General features: G+C 39.4%; 2 protein-coding genes across 5 annotated transcripts in view; one reads left to right on the top strand and one right to left on the bottom strand.

Annotated features, from left to right (window-relative positions):
- Positions 1-77: 77 nt before the first annotated feature.
- Ro60 (Ro60, Y RNA binding protein) lies at positions 78-21,068 on the top strand. The gene is made up of 9 exons (NM_001107183.1): positions 78-203; positions 6,642-7,242; positions 10,522-10,742; positions 11,359-11,505; positions 11,728-11,865; positions 15,639-15,755; positions 16,548-16,661; positions 16,907-17,053; positions 18,943-21,068. Exons 2-9 carry the CDS (start codon positions 6,663-6,665, stop codon positions 19,093-19,095), a joined length of 1,617 nt encoding a protein of 538 aa, NP_001100653.1. The 5' UTR covers positions 78-203; positions 6,642-6,662; the 3' UTR covers positions 19,096-21,068.
- Glrx2 (glutaredoxin 2) overlaps positions 15,845-25,065 on the bottom strand; it is a 22,863-nt gene continuing 13,642 nt past the window's right edge. For 2 of the 4 annotated variants that reach the window (XR_001840761.3, XR_010056898.1), the window contains exons 6-7: positions 22,120-22,202; positions 15,845-16,429 (exon numbers count right to left, since the gene is read on the bottom strand). The gene's annotated coding sequence lies outside the window, so the exon portion shown is untranslated. Of the gene's footprint in view, positions 16,430-16,641; positions 17,036-22,119; positions 22,203-25,065 lie in introns of those variants that run through there. The other 2 variants (NR_172084.1, XR_010056897.1) reach the window with 2 other exon arrangements.

Here is a 25,065-nt window from a genome sequence, read left to right as displayed (position 1 = left end):
GAGTGCCGGAGGGAGGCACATCCGGGACCCTTGGCACCCGGGAGCTGGGGCGGAGCGCTGGAAGGGGCGGGGCTCGGGGCGGGGCGGGGCTCGCTCCGACCCGAACCTGGAGCTGTCCTCTCCGTTTCGGGCCGCCGCCTATTCCCGGTGCTACGCAGGGTTTCTAGGCGCCGCGGGTCCTGAGCATCGCCTACCAGGCACAGGTGGGTCACTGCAGGCCTGCTGCGGGGCGGGGAACCGGCTTTTGTGCAGTCCCAGCGATTCTGGGCATTCGAGGTCTGGCGGGTGCGCACTCTCCCACCGGCATCCCAGCGTCAGAGGCCGGGCAAAGCCTTCGCCGCCTCTTTGCTCCCGCGCCCGCCGAGGAGCAGGACCGATTTCGCATCCAAACATTTCGAACCTGGCCTAGTTGCTCGGGAGGGTGGAGTCTTGGGGAACTCAGGTCAACTCTGTCGCTTGCTGAGCTCGGGCGTGCCAAGGCCCCTTTTCACTCTTTCTCTCCCTCCTCCGGCGGCTTTGGCATAGAGGCGTTGTCTCGGAGACGGGTTTGGGAAGAAGCTTTGTGGGATGGCCGAAAGCGAAATTATCTTAAAGAAATAATAAACAAGAAGGGGAGAAAGATTTCTCGTAAAAGCCCAAGGGATGAGAGACTCATGTTTCGGGATGCAGTGCCTTCCAGAGAAATGCGCACCATCCCCCGCCACCCCACCCCACCCCCGCCCTCTTGATAGTGCATTACTTTAAAAACAAGTGAAATGGTTCTGATGAATTAAAACAAAAAAATTAGCTATTTGCAATTGATACTTATCATTCTTTGGAGGTGGTTTTATTCATCATTTCTTAAAAGTATGTTCCAAGGAAGTCGTTTGGCTTCCACAGAGAAAATTACTGCTCAGGGCATCGTACCATGGTGACATCTTGCTACAGTAATTTTCATTGCAGTTCCTCAATACTTTTCATTACATCGCACTACTGCAGTTATTTTCATTAGCTTTGTGTATGGTATATCCATTTGAACCTGTGGTTCTGGTTTTTGTAAAGTAGTAGAACTTTTTAACTGTAAATAAGCCTTGGCTTCCGTTTATAAAGATTTGCTTGACTTCTCAGAGTAAAAAAAGTTAGCCTTTCCAAATGACATGGTTCAGAAATATTGGCTTAATATTTGTGTAAAATGAAGGCAAATACAGGAATCTTTCTATTAGTAGTGTAAATTGTAGTCTGGTAGAATTTGAAGCAGAAGTGTTATTACACCAGTGTTTTACTACCTTTTTTACATTCTACATTAAGAGAGTGGACAGCATATACAACAACACATCACTGGCTGACCTTACACCTAAGAACAAGTAGAAAATGCTCAAAATATTGTCATGGTTTTAACAGTTAAGGTCTCCCAAAGTTTTAACTTATGGAGATTGTAGGAAAACTTCAAATGGTATAAATTCATGAAACCGTTATGTTTAAAGAGGTCAGGATAGTTCAAAGAAGAGCTACTTTATTGTTTTTGACTTAGATTTACAGCACTTGATTACATAGGACTAGATTACCAGAAAACCAGGCTTTGATTTGCCTCACTGCCCAGCCTTCTAAACCACAGGACTGGAGTAAGGCTTTTGAGAAAGGGGACACTGGCAGTTGAAGAAAGAAGAAATGGAGCTACTGTTAGTTAATGGGCATCTTGTCTCGGGACTTGGGTTGAGTCACTTCATTAGTATAGCTAAGATATTCCTAGCACTTGGTACATTGCAAAAGATTTCGAAACTATCAGGAACCATTGTATCTCCATGTCATATAACATTGCTAATTTTAAAGTAATTTGTATTTTAACCCTTAGTAATAAAAAGGAGAGTAAATAGCTTGAAGGAAACTGCTGTTCGATTTTCTATATTTAAATGTTTATATATATATATATATATATATATATATATATATATATATATAGAGAGAGAGAGAGAGAGAGACAGGGAGACAGAGAGACAGAGAGACAGAGAGAAACAGACAGAGAGAGGAAGTTTTGTAGGTGACTTAGTCACTACTAGCAGGGAAAGATGCAATTCCAAGATGCCTATTCTGCAGCCTGAAGGAGTTCTCTCTAGGGACCTCTACTCAAGTGTAGCTGGGACCCTGACTTACACTGTGGAAGACAATTTCCAAATAAGTCAGTCTGAAGGCATGCTGGTCATTGTAGTTCCTGGGTGTCCTAGCTGGGTAGGACTGTTAGTTGCTTCCCTCGCTTGGAAGCTTGCCTGGAGTCTTCTGGCATCGGGAAAGCTAGTCCTCAGGGAGGAGGTTTTCCAGTTTGAGACCTCTTGGTCGAGTGTCTAAAATAGATAGTGTCTTCAGCAATAAGCACTTAACCTTTCACCTCTGGGAGGCAACTACAAGCACTAGCAATAATAGCCTGTGATATTTTGGGAGTCTCTTAGACAACCCTGACCAACAACCAACTCAAAAGGGAACTAACATCTTATACTCAGTGTTGGGGTTTTTGTTGAATGGTCGCTGGATCTTGGGGAAAGTATTGTCAGCCTAGGTGAATAAATTTCACTTAAACTATATATGAATATAAAGACGTACATCTAATATGTGAATTTTAGGCAAACAGATAATATGATTCCTTATGACTTTTTTAGACCCCTAGACTGCTATTTTACGTCCTCCCTGCCTCTAATTAGAGTCCCCACCACCATCACTGTTTTTCCAATTCCATCTTCAGACCCTGCTATTTATTCCCCTTCTCTATTGCTCTTCCCTTCCTTACTCACCCCCGCTGTGGTCCCTTTGTACTTTGCTGTTTTCAGCTCTTTCTGCAGGCTGTGTACTCACATCTGAAGATTTGGAGCCAGGGGATTTAGATGAGAAAAATAGGACTTTTCTCTTTCTGGGTCTGGGTGCTAGTTCTATCCATTTGCCTTCAAAGTTCATGGTTTCATTATTCTTTACAGTTAAGTAGTATTTCATAGTGTCTCTGTGCCACATTTTCAATATCCATTCATAAGTTTGAGGACAGTTAGGTTGTTTCCTTTTTCTAGCTCTTGTGAACTGAGGGGCAGTGAACATGGCAGACCAGATCTATGTGGGGCAGGGTGTCGAGTTCTTTGGGCATCTGCTGTGGAATGATAAATCTGGGTAGCTGAGTCATATGGAAGATTTATTTATAGGCTTTTGAGGATCCTCCACGCTGATTTCAAGAGGGGCTGAACCCATTTGCAGTCCCACTAACAGTAAACAAGGAATCCCTCTTCCCCACATCCCCTTGAGCACTTGTGTCAAGCATTTGCATCAGTTCTTTGTTGATCCTCACCCGAGTGAGATGAAATCTCAAACTCGTTTGGATTTCCATTCTCCTAATTGCTAGTGACCATGACTGTGTTTTAAAACACTTCTTAGCCACTTTTTATTTCTTCTTTTGAAAGTTCTCTGTTTGGATTCCTAGCCCATTTCTGCCAGGAGGCAGGATCTCTTTTATTTTATATGCTAAACACACATAAAGATATCAAATGTAAATTGGTCAAAGATTCTTCCTACTCTGTTGGGCTTCCTTATCACTTAGTTGAATGTTTCTTTAGCTCAGCAGAAGCTTTTAGGTTCTACAAGGTCCTACTTGTCAACTGCTGGACTTAATTTCTGGGTAAATGAGGGTTCTATTCAAAAAGTCCTTTCCTACACCTATATCCTAGAGGGAGGTGACTATGTTTTCTTCTAGCAGTTTCCATGTTTCACACTTCACTCTTAGGTCTTTGGTTTGTTTGGATTTAGTTGTGTTAGTTGTGCAAGGCGATGCGGGTCTTAATTTCATGCTTCTGCATGTAAACATATAGTTTGCCCGGGACTGTTTGTTGAAGATGCTGCCTTTTCTCGTGTATGTTTCTGACAGCTGACAGGAACTCCCACTGAAGAGCATAGGGCTATTTAAAGGGCCAGGCATCAGAAATAAATCCTACTACAATAGCAGAAGTGAGTTTCCTAACAGAATCCTGTAATCTCAGAACAGGGGAGGCCAAAGCAGAGGATGATGTGTACCAGGCCAGCCTGGTCAATGAGACACAGGAAAACTGAACAGAGAAACACTGCGTTCTGTAGACATCTTTGCCCAGCTCTTACTTTACCTTCCCTTCTTGATTGTGTTTCCTACATTTAATACATTTATTATTTTGTTGGCAGAATTTATCATAAAGAATTGTTTATAGTAAATTTTTCATCATATATGTTGAGACTTTTTTAAAAGAAATGAATCATTAAAATAAAATCTGTTGTACGTAATTCTTAAGCAAATAATTCAGAAAACAAATTTTGATGCTCTTTAATTTTGCTTTAATATGTGCTAGCTATGATGTTGTAGATGAAGACATGTTAACATGCTAAAACCCAATTCTTGCTACCCTAGAAACCAGTGATGTATAGATAGATTTCCTTGGAATGAGTAACACAGGGAAAAGAGTGAGAAAGATCTGTTTTAGTATTTGGACTTAGATCTTTAAAGCCCACCATTTTCACTTTCGGAAGGAAAGCAGAGAGTAGAATAATGTAATGTTAATATCATTTCAGTGTTATTCCACTAACAGTTGTCCAGTTTATTCACATTAATGGTTGAAAAACCATCACACTATTTTTGTAAAAGCTAAGACGGGAATAGTAATGGCCAGGCAGTTGTGAGTTGCACTCAGGAGGCAAAGACAGGTGGATATATGAGTTCGAGGCCAGCCTGCTCTATAGAGTCAGTTCCAGGACAGCTAAGGCTATATACAAAGAAACTTTGTCTGGACTGGGATGGGGGGTAATAATGGTAAATATATTGTAAAGATCAAATGAGTAGAATTTCTATTTGGAGTTGTGAATCAAGATGGAAGCCACTAAAAATGTTCTCAAAGCTTTTAACTGTGTGTGAACTAAATAGGGGATACGTACTAGAGGCTTTAAGCACCACAGATTTCACCCTAACTTCTACAACTATAAACCCTTCCCTAATCCGTAATGTGATCACTTCTTCCGGAGACTACATGAGACCTACCCTCCCCTTACCCTAACATAAGTAGCTTATAAGTTTTATTTGTAAGGTTGACTCTGGTATTTCAAACATAAATCTGACCCCTTGGTCACATTCAGAATGTCAGACACTCCAGTTCGCTCATACACTTAACCTTTTTTTTTTTTTTGTTCTTTTTTTTTCGGAGCTGGGGACCGAACCCAGGGCCTTGCGCTTCCTAGGCAAGCGCTCTACCACTGAGCTAAATCCCCCACCCCTACACTTAACCTTTTAAAACACCTTTGTTTGCTGTGTGATACTCCAGTTCCCCTAGATGCCGGGCTTCCCTGCCTACCATTTGGTCCTCTTCCTTTTCTACCGAATGGGAATTTCCTCATTTCTCATCTCCGAGGTAGCTTCATTAGCATATCTTTCACCCTCAGAGAGACTGCAGTGTCTCACTTTTGCCACCCGTGGGCCAACGTCAAACTCAGTGCTGAAACCTTTTCTGTGCTGTGTCTTAAGAGTCTCACTTGCTCTGTTATCCCCTCTCTCTGTAGCCGTCCGTTCTCCAGGTTGACTCTTTGAACACCAGCCTTAATATCACACCCCTGAATGCAACGGGAAAGTTTTCTAGAAGGGCTCACCTTTGCCTTACCTTCCTTCTTAGCTCACAGCTGCACTTCCATAAAGGGAGCGGCCTGTGGAGTCTCTCCACACCGCAGTCTCCTGTTGTCACTGTAACCAGCCTTCTGCTGTTGCTCGGCTGCTCTCGGCCCTGCCAGTTAGTTACTCCTGTGTCCCCAGCCATTCCAATAGTCATTTTCCATTGTTATTTTCTGTGCATCATGATCGCCAAGCATTTGACATTACCAGCCATTTTTTCTCTGAAATCTCTTCCCAGTGTGGTCCCTTTTGAGGAAAAACGATAGAATGATGACCAGAAATGCACAGTTCTTTGGGGAGCTGACCTTTCTTTGTGTATATAGTTGCTCTTTTTCTGTCCCTGTCAAGACCTCAGATCTCATACAGACCTCCTCAATTAATTGGACATAATATACCATACCTTAAAAATTAGTTGTTGGACTTGGAGAGATGGCTCAGTGGTTAAGAACACAGACTGCTCTTCCAGAGGTCCTGAGTTCAATTCCCAGCAACCACATGGTGGCTCACAACCATCTGTAGCGAGATTTGATGCCCTCTTCTGTCGTGTCTGAAGACAACTACAGTGTACTTATATATAATAAATAAATGAATCTTTTTAAAAAATTAGTTGTTTGTAATCGTTATACCACTTGCTAGTTCTTTTGAAGAATTTGGATTTCTCTGGATTATAAAAAAAATATATGAATATATAATAAAAGTTTTAAATTATAAGCAAGTGACTTCCTGTAAGTCACTATTGGACAGTCTGTGTGTGTGTGTGTGTGTGTGTGTGTGTGTGTGTGTGTGTGTGTGTGTGCGCGCGCACGCGCGTGCGTGCGTGCATCTGTCTGTCTGTCTGTCGGTGGTGTTTCTTTCTAATTTCGGCCTTAAGGACATTTATAACATTTTACTGAGAAAAACTTACTGGGTTCAAAGATGTTTTTAAATTAAACAGATTCATAGCATTTCAGTAAGCAAGAGGTTTTTATTGGTATTGCCTTCACTCAGTTATAATATTTTGCCTTTTCGATAGGTTCCCCAAGAAACAAGGAACATGGAAGAGTCTGCAAACCAGTTGCAGCCTCTGAGTGACAATCAGGTAGCCAACTCCGAGGGCGGATATGTCTGGCAGGTCACCGACATGAACCGGCTGCACCGCTTCTTGTGTTTCGGTTCCGAAGGCGGCACCTGCTATATCAAAGAACAGAAGCTGGGCCTTGAGAATGCCGAAGCCTTAATTAGACTGATCGAAGATGGCAGAGGAAGCGAAGTGATCCAGGAAATCAAGTCCTTTAGTCAGGAAGGCAGGACTGCCAAACAGGAGCCATTGCTCTTTGCACTGGCCATCTGTTCCCAGTGTGCAGACGTCAGCACAAAGCAAGCAGCATTTAAAGCTGTCCCCGAAGTGTGTCGCATCCCGACCCACCTCTTCACTTTCATACAGTTTAAGAAAGACCTGAAGGAGAGCATGAAGTGTGGAATGTGGGGTCGCGCTCTCCGGAAGGCCGTGGCAGACTGGTATAATGAAAAAGGCGGCATGGCCGTCGCCTTGGCCGTTACAAAGTATAAACAGAGAAATGGCTGGTCTCACAAAGATCTCCTACGACTGTCCCACCTTAAACCTAACAGTGAAGGTGAGCCTAGGATAGACACAGATGATAGATAAATAACAAGTTTGTACTTGATTTTCTAGAATTAGCTTTTACTCACAAAACACAGTGCTGTAAACGAGACATATTTAAAGCCAGCCTGAAACTAAACACCTGCCTCGGGTAATCCAGACATTGATAATCGATCTTCGAACATACTGATTTTATACTTTGAGTTATTAATGCTTAAATCTCCCTTCTAAGAAAGAAAGATTAGTAATTACTGTATCTACAACTAACTTCTCACATCCTTTTCTTTAGGCACTTGGACACATTAATGTCCCAAATGTCTAGCTCAGCATAGCCTTCAAGATTCATGCCAGGCAGAGTCTAGCAAGAGAGGAAATCAGGAGCAGTCCTGAGCACTATCAAGAAGGGGTAATGCTTGCTAAAACCTTGTCTACGCTGTGCTCAGACCATCATCACTTGGTGAGAGCGCTCTAAGTAGATAAGAACATGGTCACGTGTTAGAATATAAACTAGTCACCTATCGATGGGTTATGATTCTTGATCACTAATAGCTGGATCACCAGTAGCAGCATTTGGTTTCCTGCTGGCTTTATATATATATCTGATTAACGGATCAACACTATGTTTTGCAAATGGCAGTGGTTGTCAGGTGGCGGCTGACATAGTGCTGGTATGGGCACTGGGACCCAGACTCAGGTCCTCTGTAAGAGTATCAAGTGCTCTTAGCCACTGGGCCATCTCTTCAGCCACTCCCTTGGATTTTTCTAGATTAAAAAACATTTTCCATCCTAAAATCAGAAAAAAAATGTGATTTTTTTTTCTTAAACATACCATGTTTTGCTTTTAAATCCAATGTGCACTGGATGTTCTTTTACTCTGTGTTTTGACACTGACGGCATAGAGCTGGTACTCAGGTAGAAGACCCTGGAGTATGTCTAATAGTGAACAGACTAGTCTCTAAACAAGAGACACTGCGTGTGCTTGCTTGCCATGGTCTATGAAGTGAGGACGAGATGGTCCCTAAACTTACATCTGCAGGAAATTTTCAACCTAAGCTACTGAGGGTGACGCTCATAGTAAAGTTTTGACAGCAACATCACAGATGATCCCAAGGCTCTGCCTATAAAAAGAAATTGAAACCAATTCTAAACAACTGAGTAAACAATACGTTAATTTGTTAACTAAAATGTGCATTTATAAAGACATTAGGTCAAAATATAATTCTCTTAATCAGGTATTAATTATGTACCTGTGGGATTAAGGAACTTTTATTATTATTGGAAAAGCAGTGTAGAAGACTTTATGTGAAACGTGTAATTATTAAGACAACTTCATCGTACATCTGTGAGATAGCAAAGGATACAATACTCTAGAAATCCCTGCATGTCGGTATTAACTTCTGATTCAATTATCTAAATTAGTTTTGTCAGGATATTAAAAAATCAGACTTTATTTAAAAAAAGAATCTATGTTCTGACCTGCCTTTAGATCAGCTGACCATGGTCGTAGGGTTGACCCTCAGATGTTGTGCATGCTATACACGTATTCTATAGAGCACTGAGCTATATCCCCAACCATCATTATTATTTTTGTCATTCATTCATTCATTCATTCATTTTAAGCTTTCAAGATTAGACCTAAGGTATTCACATGTGAGGCGAGTTCTCCATGACTGAGCTGTAATCGCCCACCCTCTCAACTTTTTATTCTGAAGCAAGGTCTCACTAAATTAACCGGGCTGGCCTTGAACTCAAGATTCCCCCAAGCCAAACCTCTAAGCAGTTGGAGTTAGAGGCCTGTGCCCCTAGATTCGGTTTGAGATTTATCTTTAAAGTTCTTTTTTCTTTCATTCTTTCCTTCTTTCATTTTGTTTGTTTGTTTGTTTGTTTTGGGGGGGGTCGCAGCTCTAAACCACACTCTCTGACCATCACAATGTTAGTGATTTTTAGATCACCATGGCCTGTTTCTGTATTTTACCTGCTCTCTTAATGAACCTGTTTTGTTAATCTCTACATGATTTATAGATTTGGAGATTAAGAGGTAGAAAGATAATGGCTTATGAGAAAATGTGCATTAAGGATGAAAAGAGATACTACTTCTTACAGTAGTTTAGACTGACTGAGCCCAAATCTGCATTCTGTGCTTCTGCCCTGACTTCCTTCAGTCTATAGTTTGTGGTCCGTGGCCTATCACCTGTCTGTAGGTTGTGGCCAATCCATTCCTGTTGTCTGTCCTGATAAAGGGCTTTGCTCTGTATTTCATGAATAGCAAAGAAAGCATGCTTTAAGAAAGGCATGAAGGACACTCCCCTGTAAAAATCTTTAACAAAGTTTTCAAAGGAAGGAGTTACTTCACTGATCCATATTGACCAAAACAGCTCTCAAAACCAAGCACAGATGTTACCAACCTGTAGTCACGTGTTGCTTTCAACATCTTTGGCATATTTGTTGTTTTAAGTTGCTTTTAACCTATGTAGTTACTACAGTGCACACACAAATACATTAGTGCGGGTCAGAACCATGGAAGAATGCGTACTTTAAGATTTAGCTTAAATTGCAAAAACTGATTGCATGGGAAATCCAAGGCACAGAAGATTGGTTACACTGTTTTCTTAAGGCAGGTTGAACTTAAAGCTAAGTACACAGTAGGATGGCAGGGTGGATACATAGTTTTAAATGACTCAAGGCATAGTAAATAACTGTTTCGAGATCTGACAAAAGTTTATCACTTCAAAAGCAAGACGAAGTATTTTCAGCAAAAGATAGAGCATAAGCAAAGTATAGGCTTAAACACAGATTTCCTCACTCCAAACCTCTTTTTACTATTAAAACCATGTAAAAGGAATGCACAAGTTATTCTCCTTTCTCAAAATATTGGGCTTCTCATAGTTTCCGTTGCTAAACAATTTAATAACCTGTCTCCACATAATCACTAGCGTCATAAGTCCATGTTTATGCAAAAGCACAGGGTAAATCAGTGTGGTAATCATTGAAGAGGATGAATATTCTGAGTAAGGTTATGCATGTGAAACAGGCACTGTCTACAAAGTTTCCAGTATCAGCATCTCAGAAGGGCCTGTACACTACAGATGGATTTCTCACCACCACATATTTACACTGTAATGGTGTATTAAAAAACCAAAAACAGAAAAACCCTCACTTCATTTGCTGAAATGTGTTTGTTAAGGGAGTCAGCCCCTGTCTGTTCAGTTAAGCTGATCACGACGCAGTCTCAGGAACCCTGTTCTATTTTCACTAATCCTGCTTGCCTTTTCAATTCTTTATCTTGTTAAAGGACTTGCTATTGTGACCAAATATATCACAAAGGGCTGGAAAGAAGTTCATGAACAGTATAAAGAAAAACCACTTTCTGTGGAGACGGACAAACTACTAAAGTACCTGGAGGCTGTGGAGAAAGTGAAGCGCACAAAGGACGACCTGGAAGTCACTCATCTGATTGAAGAGCACCAGTTAGTCAGGGAGCAGCTGCTGACCAGCCACCTGAAGTCTAAAGAGGTGAGTGCATCCCTTCAGAGAGTCTTAATGCCACAAACCCTGGATTCTGCCCCAAACCCTACCAAAATAAGAAGACAAGGGGCCAGGGAGATGGCTTCGTACTTATAGCTCTTGATGAACAGACAAGAGGACCAACCAGTGTTCAGATGTGGCGGGGGAAGGGAGAGATGGGTCCCCAGAGCAGCTGACCAGCAAGACTAGCCAAATCACTGACCAAGGAGCTTTGGGTTTGACTGAGAGACTCTGCCTCAAAAGAAAAGTGAAAAGCTAGTAAGGAAGATTCCCAGCTTCAACCTCCAGCCTTCACACACACACACACACACACACACACACACAAACACACACACACACACACACACACACACACACAAACACACACACACACACGCTACCTTAAACATTTGGAAAGCTCTGTATTTTCTCCACAGAAATCTCAGTTTCTTATTTGACAACCTTTGATGAACTGATTTTCATTCTGGAAGTCCATTTACCTAAGTAAATGCTTTACAGGATACATTGCGAATGTGGCTGATTTAACTCCCTACCCTGAGTCCTTTCAGTAACTCTTTACGTTTCTCACTAGCTATCCCCCTTCTGTTGTTTTTCCCCCTTGTAGGTATGGAAGGCTTTGTTACAAGAAATGCCCCTTACTGCACTCCTAAGGAACCTGGGAAAGATGACTGCCAATTCAGTGCTTGAACCAGGAAGTTCTGAAGTTTCTTTAGTATGTGAAAAACTGAGCAATGAAAAACTGCTTAAGAAGGTACGCACGAGCCATGGCTCAGTTACCTCACAACGAAAGCTGGTTCTTGGGGGACCTAGGACTTGTCTCACGGCAAGCTGCATTTTCATTCTTAAAGCTAAGAGTGCCATTTGTTCCCCCTTCCTTGTGATTTTTACCTTTAGCAATACAAACCTCTGAAAACTCATAATGGTTATTTTTTACTTGAGCTTGGCAACTACCTTCTGTCTGTCCTGTTTCTAGGCTCGTATACATCCATTTCACGTTTTAACTGCATTAGAGACCTACAGAACAGGCCATGGGCTCCGAGGAAAGTTGAAGTGGATTCCAGATAAAGAAATCTTGCAAGCATTGGATGCTGCTTTTTATAAAACATTTAAGGTAATAGTTTTATTTTGTTTATTTAAAAAAAACTTGGGGATTAACGTAGTTTGTAAAAACATATTTAGTGGTTTTTATATTATTTTATATTAATATCTTAGCTATTTTAAAGTATATACCCATTGTTTTCCTATAATTGGTATGAAGGTAATTACAAAATTGACATCGTAAGTTTATGAGTAATTCTTGTCACGATGAGTAACTGCTACTTATCCCAAGATCATTTTAATAATTTATAAAGTCATATTGATAAATTATTGAATTTGAATATTTGCATTTCAGAGAATTCCTTCGACCTAGTACTCTTTTATTTTTAGTTTTGTTATTAACTGGGAACTGGGTCTTGATAGCCAGTTTTTCAGAATGGAAATTTAGTTATAAGTAAAACTTTTCATTTCAAAATTTTCTGGACATACCACAAAATCTATGATCCATATTGTGTAGCAAATTAAAAGGGTTATGCATAATCACCACTCGACATTTATCCCTGATATGCAGAGACATTTTAACACTAGGGCATCCATGAGTACAACCCTGTCAGCCAAGGAACATAATATCAACTGATGGATAAGAAGCATTCGGCAAAATTTAACATTAAAAACCAAAGTAAAAACCAAGAAACCACTTAATAATAAAACTTCCTCACCATGATGAAGCTTATAGATTTAAAAAAAAAAAAAAAAAAGCTCATAGGTGGGCTGGAAGGATGGCTCAGCAGTTAAGAGCACTGTCTGCTTTTCCAGAAATCTTGAGTTTAAATTCCTAGCAACTACATGGTGGCTCAGAAACATCTATCCTGGGATCTGATGCCCTCTTCTGGCATGCAGATATACATGCAGATAGATCACTCATATACATAAATAAATAAGTACTCCTTTTTAAAAAATTCATAAGTATCATCATACTTGGATAAAACAACAAAAGCTTTTTCCTTAAAACCAAAAATAAGGGTGGCTACTTTCCCCCCTCCGGTGTCACAGAGTATGAAGAGTTGTGGTAATTATGTAAGAAAAAAGCCTCCCGTGGCATTCCCATTATTCTATCAGAAAACCCTAAGGAACTCACACATAAACCATGTTAGAGCAAAATTAATTCAACAGACTTTTAGGTTATAAAGCAATGCATTAAAAAACAACAACAACAACAACAAAAACACAAATTACTCGTTGGGTCAGGCATGGACATACAGATCTGTAATCCTAACACTTGGGAAGTGGAAGTAGCAGTCAGAAGCCAGAGCCACCTTCAACAGCACAGCAAGTTCAAGGCCATTATCTTAGTTAGGGTCTTATTGCTGTGAACATACACCATGACGAATGTAAGTTTCATAAAGGACAACATTTAATTGGGGCTGGCTTACAGGTTCAGAGGTTCAGTCCATTGTCATCAAGGTGGGAGCATGGCAGCATCGCAGCATCCAGGCAGGCATGGTGCAGGAGGAGCTGAGTTCTACATCTTCATCCAAAGGAAGCCAGGAACAGACTGAACATCCCCAGGCAGCTACAAGGAGGGTCTCCAAGCCCACCCCATAGTGACACACTTCCTCCATCAAGGCCACACTTTCTAATAGTGCCACTTCCTGGACCAAGCATATGTAAACTATCACACCCATCCTGGGCTACCTGAGACTCTGTCTCAAAAACTAGGGATGAAAAAATAAACAATAAAATAAGTCAGTTGTATACTGTACTAATAAACGATTTGAAAAGAAAATACTAGTATTTCAAGTAGCACTAAAAGAAATTAAAAATAAACTTACTGAGGTGCAAGAGTTAAACACTGTAAACTGTAAAACATCGCCAAAGAATGAGGACAAATGGCGGCTGTCCATGCCTCTGCACTAGAAGAACATAGGGACATCCAAAGCCATCTACTGTCCTAAGTCCCAAGGGCATGTTTTACAGAAAATTAACAATCCATACACTATCCCAAGTGACTCCAAATAACCAAAACAATCTTGAAGAACAAATTTGCAGGACTCATGTCTGGATTTCAGAACTCAACAGTAACCAAAGCCCTGCGCTGCTGTTACAAGGACAGGCATGGCGGCCAAAGGAATCTGGAAACACTGACACATACGGGCAGGTGATGTTTAAGGATCCCAGAATGAGTTCATTCAGAACAACAAACTGCGGAAAGAAGCACATGTTCTCACGCAGGAGGAGGAAGGTGGGGCATTGTCTTACGGCATATGCAAACCCACTTCAGGAGAGCTCTCACCCACCTATAGGAAGTAAACATAAAAGGAATAATACAGCACAGGTGACAGCAACCAAATAAGTTGAAGTACAGAACTTGAAACAAAGCATGACTGGGCAGTGATGGTGCATGCCTTCTTTAATCCTCGTTCTCAGGACGCAGAGGCAGGCACATCTCTGAGTTTGAGGCCATCCAGGTCTACAGTGTGAGTTCCAGTATAGCCAGAGGTACACAGAGAAATCCTGTCTTGAAAAAGAAAAGCTGACATGTGTGCATCATACAGTGTTAGAAGTAGGAAAAGCTTACATAGTGGGAGAAAATATTTACAGATTATATACATTTATAATGTAAAGTGTTTAATATCCATAATATAAACAGTCACGAGATTTGATAGTACAATTATAAGCCAGTTTCAAAATGGACAAAGTATTTGAATAGTTTTTCAGAATTATATAAATGAAAGATGCTTAGTATGACTGGTCAGATCAAAAGCACAGACGAAATGCCACTTTGTACTTAATTGAATAGGCATTAGCACAGAAGGAAGCGGTATTAGGAAGGTGGGGAGACTGGAACCCTTGTATATTATCAGCAGTAAAGTCAAATGTTGCAGCCTGTGAGCATCAGCATCAGAATGTTAAACATGGAGTGCTCAGAATGCTGCACCGTCTAGAAATCCCCACACTGGACGTGGTGGGTGGGTTACCATGAGTCCAGAGTCCACCTTTGGCTCCACAACAACCACCTGTCTCTAATACAACCATCCCCAACAAACAAACAAAAAACAAAAGTAAAATGCCAACCTGGTGAGCAGGCTGCCACACGCCTTCACTCCTAGCACACAGGAGGCATCTCTGAGGTCAAGGCCAGCCTGGTCTACATGTAAGTTCCAGTACAGCCAGGGCTCCATAGACAAACCCTGCCTCAGGAAAAGAAAACAAGGGGAAAACTACAATACCATCAAGAGTTCAGCCTCTGTACGTGCCAGAGGACTGAAAGGAGGTACCTGACCTTGTTTTTGTAAACTAGCCTATCCCAGCTCTACTAACGGTAGCCAAAAGGTTCCCAGGCGTTTTCTAGAAGCACATCTTATGAAGTACACACTGTAGTGCCAGACTCTTCCAGGCAAATCTGTAAGCTTAAGGCTGCTGCTTAGGTGGATGAAGAATCTGTTGCGACAGTGACAGCCTACCTATAAGACAGTGTTCATGCACCGTGAAGATAATCAATGCTGCTTAGTTACACTCTTGAAAATGGCTACAGAGTAAATGTTATCTTTCACCACACTTAAAAAATTCTTAGAAGTTCCCATTTTACTTCATTGAAAAGAGATTTTGAAAACTTGGACCTTAACTTCTTTCAGTAAAATTAAACTGATTGCATGTTTCTCTTTATTTTCCCAGTTAATGAGAGGGAGAATCTTAAGGATACTAGTCACCTAACTTCCATACCAACAAAACAGGCCTTTCTTCTAGGAGCCTTTTGAGTGAAAGATAAATACAATTTTTTTCAGTCTAACCTCCTTATGATCTCTCTGACCTTTTCATGACTACTTTATTTCATTTTCTTTTCAGACAGTTGAGCCAACTGGGAAGCGCTTCTTGCTGGCTGTTGATGTCAGTGGTTCTATGGACCAGAGAGTCTTGGGTAGTGTACTCAATGCTAGTACTGTTGCCGCGGCAATGTGCATGGTGAGATCCCCTAAGATGACGTCATGTTCCCACATCCTAAAAGGTGTTTAGAGTAAAACTGTCAAGGCCAGCACCACCCAGAGTCAGCCTTTCACTTATGTGACATTTATCACTTTATATCCAAAGAGAAGTTTATAACGCAAAGTTTTACACATGCTGAAAAGGGGCGTGTGTAAGGAAGGATCAGATCTGAGCTGCCAGATGTTATAACAAGATTAAATGTTGGTAGTATATGCAGAAGTACGTGATGGTTAGGAAAAAACAAAAACAAAACCTGGCTAAAATGAATTCCTTACTCAAGAAATGAGTAAAGGGCAGTAGTAAGGTTCAGTTCTCAACCCAGGTTCCCTCACCACGTAGGAAGGCAGCACATCTCCACTATTCTGCTTCATTCCTCGTTTAGTAAATGAGAAGTATTTATCTGCCTAGGAGAGTGCTGTAGATTCCAGATCTCAGAAGTTTCTTGTCTTGAGTTATGGCTTTTGTTAGTTTGTTTGTATGAATGCCATTGGCCCCTGGGGAAGGGAACCCTCAGAAGATAGACAATACAGGTCTCATCCTGTCCTTCCACCTTGTGGATTCCAGGGATTGAGTTCAGAGTGGCTGGCAGCAAGGACCTTTTCCCACCGAGCCATCTCCCCAGCCCGTGCTCCCCAGTGCTGTGACTCTATATTCTGAAACACAAAAAATACAAGTTTAGGAATGATAAGTATCACAGTGTTTGTTTCTGAGTAACATCATACAAGCCTAACTTTCAATTTGCTGAAAACTGCTACCACTGCACTTTTACAGGTGGTTACACGGACAGAGAAAGAGTCTTCAGTAGTTGCTTTTGCGTGTGATATGGTACCATTTCCAGTGACGACAGACATGACATTACAGCAGGTTTTAACGGCTATGAACAAAGTAAGACACTGTTTTATTAACATGTCCTGAAAGTTTGTACTTGGGGCATTGCGTAGAATCTGGAGGAAAGAATTGTTCTAACATCTCATGGCAAGCACAGTCTAAAATGGATATGTGCAGATATGGCAAGGCCTGCACATTGGTTTTACATAAAAGGATGCTCTAAGGATAAGCGCTTTTATGTATTTACTTCAGACATCCAATGGGTTTTATTTTACTGCTATTCCTTCTTTTTCCTGAGATAGGTTCCAGCAGGCACCACGGATTGCTCTCTTCCAATGATCTGGGCCCAGAAAACAGGCACAGCTGCAGACGTCTTCATCGTGTTCACTGATAATGAGACCTTTGCTGGGCAGGTGCACCCGGCTATTGCCCTGCGGGAGTACCGAAAGGTAAACAGCACCTTCTGGTGGTTACTGTCCTCTCAAAACACACTCTATTATCAGGGTGTTCCCTTCATTTGTGTAGGAAACCCAGGGTCAGGTGGGCTCAGCAGTACTTGAAATAAAAACGTAGGGACTACACATACACCATCCAGTTCCAGTGCTAAATGTTAACAAGAATGCCCTTGCCAGTGCTTTTGATAATGATCAAATATATATTTGATCTCAGCTATAATTTATAATGTGTGTTGCATTTCTTGAAAAATTAAGTTATCATTTCTAAGTTTAACTAAAAACTACATGAAGGTACAGCAAATTTTTGAGTCTCTATCCTAAACTTAATTATATTTATATTTTGATAATTCTCTTTTTTCCTCCCTTGGCCTTTCTCAGATGTTTTGTTACTATTCTGTCCAGTGTGGTAGACACTGGTCACTAGGCTGTTGAATGTTAACATTCAGCTCATGTGACTGAAATACAAGAAGAACTTGCTATGAAAAGCAATGGTTCTCACAACATGAATTTCCTACCAACTATAGCATCGTTTTGTGGCCAGGTCAGAAATGTACATGGCAGACCCCATCAGACATCCATCATATTCTGTGGGTAGGATTCAGGTTTCCCATGAATGCTTACATTTGAACAGCATAAAGGAGAGATGAGAATTTGGACTAAAAGCAGTCTAGATATTAGTCCTGAGTCTCTTATGCTAAATGTGGGTCTGAACAAGTTAGTTTACTGACAAATGTCACAGTAAGTAGTGATGCATACCATTTAGGTTTGATGCAACAGTCATACCTGTCTCAAAAACTAACTGGTCATTAGAACTGGTCATGGTAGCTTCAAGATCCTGAGGCAGGGGCTAGAGAGAGCTCAGTAGCTAAGAGCACACACTGCGCTTGCAGAGGACCTCAGTTCATTTTCCAGCACATATGTTGGGTGTTCCACAACTGCCTATAATTCCAGGCCCAGGAGATCTGATGCATCTAGCCTCTGCAATAACCTGTATTCATGTGCATTCAAACATGCATATGCACATGTGTGTGCCCTCTTGTGTGTGCAGGCGCACGCCCGAGAGCACACACACACACATTAAAAATAAAATCTTTAAAGCAGAGAGTCTGTGGCAAGAGAATCATTGCTCAGCTACATAAGGAGTTTAAGCGTATCCTGGGCTACATATATAGTGATACCTTGTCACAATTACTGAATAAACAAGGACTGGAAATTATTTCCATTAGTACAGTAGTTGTCTACCATACATGAAGCCCTAGGCTCAATCCCCTGTACATGTGGTACATGCCTACAAGGGTAACATTTGGAAGGTAGGGCAGAAGGATCAGAAGTTCAGATCATCTTTAGCTAAGTTCCAAGTTTGGGGTCATCCTGAGCTACATGAAATACTGTCTCCAGGAAAGTTTATCCAAACAAAAACCTTATTTTTTTAATTATTAAAAACATTTTAATAGGTTTATTATAGTGAATGACAAAACTGTGCCTTCATTGATTGTTTCTCCTTAATATTTAGTGATCTTAACTACATCTAGAGAGACTGGGAATACAGCTCAGTAATCTAGTGATGGAGAGCTTATCTAGTACACTCAAGGTCTTGGCTTGGCCCATAGCACAAAGGATGGCTAAGAAGAAGAAAGAAAAGCAGATGGGAGGTGGACCAGGAAGTCAGGGAGAGAGGGGACAGAATTACAGTTTTGAAGAGCACAATCTCTTTGTTGTATATATTAAAATTGTAAGCTGGACTTGGTGTCCTCCCAGTCTTTGGTAGGAGGAACTATGGTTGTGAGTTCTAGCCTCAATTTTTAAGGAATTTTTGTTTGTTTTTCTTACATACAATTTCAATTTCATATGTAGTGAAACTTTCTCCTCTATTTTCCCTGCAGAAAATGGCTATTCCTGCTAAATTGCTTGTTTGTGGGATGACATCAAACGGCTTTACGATCGCAGACCCAGACGATAGAGGCATGTTGGATATGTGCGGCTTTGATACTGCAGCTCTGGATGTAATTCGGAATTTCACGTTGGATGTCATTTAACCCTAAGTACCTGAATGATCTGAGAGGTGCACTGCTTCCCAGCTAGATGCAGTTGTGAGAAATGTCATCAGTATGTGCATGTTAGAAATGTACATTGGCAGGAACAGGAAGAGAGAAGGAAGGAAACACGTTGAGCCTAACGGTGCGTGTACTCAGCTAGCTCTTGCGAAGTCTTCAGGATACTGTAGCTTTCTCTATAGAGAACTTCTTTTTAATAGACACTATAAAATAGTCGTGTTTTACGTCACTGAATCACACCTTTGTACTGAAAGTGAGATACAAAGTCTAAGTAGCCTCACATCATGTCACTTGTTTGAGAAATGCTTGTTTTCTTAAATGTCTTCATTGGAAAAGGACAGTTTTGATAATGTCCAAAAACTCTGAGGTGCACTAGACCATGTGACTGTGATGGAAAATTTTTATACCAAGGAGTTTAAAAAAAAAAGACATTTGGTTAAACTAAATTATGAATGAATTTTACAAATTCAGAGCTTTCTAAGATCATATGAACAACAGCTTTCTTATTCAATGCAAAAGATGTTTTCTTTCAGGTGTTTAATTTGTACTTGTTAGGATTTGATACCATTTGGCCAAAACATGGTGGAAATGTTGAATTATAAGGGACTTGTTGAATGGATATAGCCTGAGGGATTCGCTTTGTAGCCTTGTGTTAGATGAGCAACAACGGTGTCTTACACACTCACGCATTCCTAGTGTTTCGTCCCCCATCTGTAATCCTGACAGTATAATAACTAAAACTCTACTGTAAAGACATAGCTTTCTGTACCCCTAAATATCTTTAGTTCATTTTCATATTTTTCTAATATTAAGTTTGTCTGAAGTCTTTTATATTTTTGCCCACTATTCATCTTGTGTCTAATTTCCTTTTTATAGAGTATAGAAATAATAACAAGCTAGATCCTTCCAGTTCAAACAATTTTAGAGTAGCCATATCAACCAATCAGTTTATGTAGGAAATTTAAAAACTTACTTTGTATAAATTAAACGTCTTTTTCACATACTAAAATACATTCTTTTCTTGAGCAAGTATATGTTTTCACCAGGGAAGCTTAGCCTATTGAGCACCAGTAGTTCTTCTCTTGATTCAGTAATGGTATCTACAGTAGTTTATACTAAAACTCTAATTTTTATGTATTACTCTTTAAATATTAAAGATTTACTGTGGGTTTATAAAGCCCTTCCAAAGCTAGTATGTGTAGGTTACATAACCTTACAAGTGTTTAAGGGTGAAGTTCTTTTATTTGGGAAAGAAAGTGCTAGTGTAAGGATTTGTGTACATATTTTCTTTTTTTTTCCTAAGAAATTTAGTCTCAGAGAATAAGAAAATATTCCCTTCAGATGACTTGACATTAATTAAGTTTCATATGTAGCCATTCCTCCAAGACAGTAACAAATTTTCAATATTATTAGCAAAGATAGTATCATCTGCAGTTCTAAACACCATTGCTTCTAATGCTGTTTTGGCTTGACCACTGTCACATGGGAAATTTCACATTTTAACTAATTATGATATACTAAAGTCTCATATTCAAACTGAATTTAAGGTTAAAAACACTAGTAATTACATGAGAGCTATTGAATTCCTTAGACCCAGGATCTAAGTTTTAACTTATTATGAAATTTACATGGAATATTATATAAAAGCTTATTTCTTTTTTTTTTATGCTACTTAGATTGTGCTTTTAGGCAAGCATAGTATATCTAGGAGCTACCCATCAGGGAAATAAGGGTCTACCTAAATACCGTAGAAAGGTACAGTATTTAGGTAGACCTAACTAAATAGATTAAGATTGAAGACAGAGGCCGAATGTGATGATGCATGCCTTTACTCCTGGGGAAACAGAGGCAGGTAGATTTCTTAAGTTAGAAGCCAGCCTGCTCTACATAGTATATTTCAGACCAATCAGGCCTACGTAGTGAGACTCTGTCTCCAAAAAGGAAAAAGGTTTAAGGGGGAAAAAGTCCCCACAGAAAGAAGTCTTACCTTCAAATCACAAAACTTCGGAGTAGAAAAAAAAAAACTTAGAACTGTTTTTTTGTTTGATTGGTTGGTTGTTTGTTTGGGGGTTTTTTTGGTTTTTTTTTTTTAATTTGGATAATAATTAGAAAGCAGTCTGGATCTTCTGGATGTTTGTGTGTTCATTGTTGTTTGTGACAGGGTCTCCCTACATAGACATAGTCACAGCTATTCTGGAGGTCACGGTGTATAGAGCAGTCTGGCCTTGAACAGAGATCCTCCTGCCTCTGCCTCCCGAGTGCTGAGGTTAAAGGTGTGTGCCACTATGCCCAGTGTAAGGCTGGATGGTTTTGGAGAGAGGTCTGCCTCTCCACTCAGCTTTCTGGCTTTCACTTTCTCATCCACAGAGCACATTGATTTAGTAAGAGATACAGTAGAATTATGCAAGCGTTTTACCTAATTTAGATGTTAGGAATTGATGATATGCATGATTACTTTAGGGACTTGTGAACACATATGATTTTTTTTGATCTGGAGTAATTCTCAAATACAATTATGTCTCTGCAGCCTATGTTGCTATGGAATCCAGGCACATGGAAAGGCAGTATTACCTCATTAAGCATAGATACCCTCAAGTGGTGAATAAGTTTTATTTTTCAAATTACCACTAGGGATACTCTTAAGTAAATAGTATGGAAAAATACTGCTTTAAAAAGCAATCTTAAATGTTATTTCCTAGATACTATGTAAATATTTCCAGGACTTAGTTGTTATTAATAACCAGAAACACTAATCTTTTCATCTCACTGTTTTTTGATTAGTGGATAGTCCACTTATTAAAACTGTTACTTAGTAACTGTTTTCAGGGTATGTTAGGAAGGGGTATGCTAGTAAGTAGAAAGTACTTCATCCTTTGGAGCTTCTTGTTCTTTTTCATGTGCTGTGTCATTACTGACAACCAGTTCTACATATGTGGTAAAATTCTGCTCTCCTACAAATTAATGTATCTTATTCACAGATCATAGGACAAGCGGCTTAATACTTACCTGACATTGAAACTGGAAAGGAGGCCTTTCATTACAAGTTCAAACTTCGTTTTTGATTATAAATGATAGGATGTCATTATTCCCTGAAAAAGAAGAATAAGAAATATATCCCCCCAAAATAAAATGAAAGCAAAGCTCATAGTCAAAATAGCACCATGCTGACCAAGCACTTGCTTATGTTAATTTATTTGAATAACAATGTCTGAAGCTGATAAAATAGCAGGTTGTTTCTCACTTTTCTAGACTTTAAAAAAAAAATACCAATATAAATTTTAGACTATAATGATCTTTAGAAGCACAGTAAGAGTACATCTAAGCAGGAAATGAAAGCTAAATCATTATAAATTATTGGAGTTATTTTCCTGTGACCTAAAAACTTGGTCCCAGGGTGAGCAAGATGTCATAATGGGTGAAGACACTCACCACCAAGCCTGATGAATTGTTCTCAGTCCCTGGACCCCACTTGGTAGAAGAAAACAAAGGATTTGAAGACAGGTCCAGTCCTCTGATCTCCGCATGCATGCCATGGCACATGTGTATGCATGCGTGCATGTGTGCGTGCCTGCATAAAAGTGGAAAAAAGATACTGCATGGATTTGGTGGTTGTGTGGTGTGCTTGTGCTAAAAGTAACTCAAGATGCAAAAATCTAGTCTCAGATTACATTGGTTTTGTTAGGGTACAAATTGTCCTCTTAGAGAAATGTCACACGGCCAGAAGGAAGGATCACAAAAGATGATGGGTTCTTTGTACAACAAGCCGGTGTTAACTCAGCAGTTACTTTGTTCTCTTGATACTTGCTCCATTATTTGTTATTCCATGGGAGATTACTTCTTGCCCATTTTTCTCTTTTGCAAAGATTTCTCCCATTTTTGTCATCTTACATAAATTTAAGAGTATATTTTCCATGGTTGGAGAGATCACTGGTTAAAAGCACTGGCTACTATTCCAGAGGACCCAGGTTCAATTCCCAGTACCCACATGGCAGCTCACAACTCTGTAACTCCAGTTCTGGGGGTCCTACACCATCACACAGATGTCCATACAGGCGAAACACCAATACACATTTAAAAAATAATTTATCTTTTTAAAAACCTTTTTTTCCAAATTACTGAGGACCTGGATGGATAAAGTCTCTCCCCAAATCAAGTCATATTGTAGATATTCCAGAAATGTTGTAGCCAATCAGTAAGATCAGTTATTCAGAATCTGTGTGTAATTACTGATAAACACTAAAAAGGGAAGTGTTATACTATATCTATATAAGCAGTCTAATAATTGACAGCAAAGTGACACACACATCCTCTCAGTTCCATAATTATACTCCTAGTTTATAAAGTCAAGTGAGTGTCCATGCACACATACATGTACACTGAACTTACAAAGCCTTATAATGACTTATGTTGACATTCAGTATCTTATTGATAACTATTTACATTGTTGAAAAAAATCACTATAAACTTCAAAGTTGATTCTAAAATATTTTTCATATGGAAAATTAATATAGCTAAGTGTGCTATTTGAGTACAATTATAAGAAATGGCATGGTTTTCCTAAACCCTAAAAGTAACAAGATATATTAGAGAAGATGGAAAGGAAGATCAATAATACTCTATCCCTGGAATCGTGATGATTTCCAGTCAGCATTTGTAAATATAATGAAGAGATACAAAAGGCGTTTCTGATCCTTCAAAGATGTTCGCCTTCCGACCTTCTTTATCCCTGCCTTTATCATCTTTAGGAATACAAATGAACTTTAATTTTAAAATGTTTGAACTTCTGTACCTTGTATAAGTTATCAGACTCTGGATTTGAAAAAAAAAAAAGAAACTAAATTCTTTTTATTTCTGCTGGTTTCACTTTACTGTATATTTATATTATTAAATGTATTAAAAAAGGAATAGGTTAACGTTGTTAACTATGTGTAATTGCTAAATTATATCAGTGAAACCATTACATTGAAACTTGTGTCTAAATGATTTCTTAGGCTTTGTTTGAAGTGTAAACTCAAACCCCATTATGACCAAATTAGATTTAAAGAAAGTGAATGAATCCTAATAAAGAAAACTGTTCTTGTTGCACTGTTCTAAATACAGAAGGTATATTTGGTATGGTTGGTGAAATAGCTTTTGTTATTATTTAAGTTACAATTTCTTACTACAAATTTAATAATGAATTCTCCAAAGGAATGGGATATCGTGAGTTATATTTGAAAGGATTGGAAGAAAAGTGTTACAATCTGCTTCTAAGGTATATATTTGTTTTATTACAATTATATTTACTTCCATAATTGGCCAATTGATGGATCTTTCAGGTATCCAGAATTATGTCTGCATAGAATAAATTATAGTTATATTAAGAGCCTTAAAGTGGAAAAAGGACTCTTTTGACTGCCTTAACATATAACATATGACATATGACATATGTCCTTTCCAAACATACTGATTTCTTTAGGGTCTGTTAAATAAGTAATGCCTTAATAGTCTGCTAATGTTTCTGAAGAGTAGAGTTTACAGGGTCTTCTAGAGCTTTTAATTTTACGTAATGAATGGAAATTTAACTGTTAGGTATTAAACCTGATTGCACATTAATAATCTAAAACAAGAAAAGAATAATCTGGCTATGCTGATGTGTTATAAATAAACGACTGTAACATCAGTATATTTTATGGTTGCTTAAGATTTTTTATTGTTTTGTATAACCAGTTATCCAGAAGCTGGACTTCCTGGCTATAATATGACCTCCAAGGACCGTGTTGCATATTTAACACTGGATGAAAAGTACAGTTGTATAGTTTCAAAAAGAACTGCTTTTTACGGGGAAATTTTAAGGCAAAAAGCAAATGTTTTGGCTCAAGCCTATGACCAAAGTCATTTAGAGAATTGAAGATAGTATTAAAACCTTGAGACTCTTGCAATAAAAATATCAGGCCAGTGACTTGATTCATT

The sequence above is a fragment of the Rattus norvegicus genome, chromosome 13, assembly GCF_036323735.1.
Source record: "Rattus norvegicus strain BN/NHsdMcwi chromosome 13, GRCr8, whole genome shotgun sequence".
Classification (NCBI taxonomy): domain Eukaryota; kingdom Metazoa; phylum Chordata; class Mammalia; order Rodentia; family Muridae; genus Rattus; species Rattus norvegicus.
The sequence above is the reverse complement of the archived record's forward strand: the minus strand, read 5'-3'. Positions and strand labels throughout refer to the sequence as shown.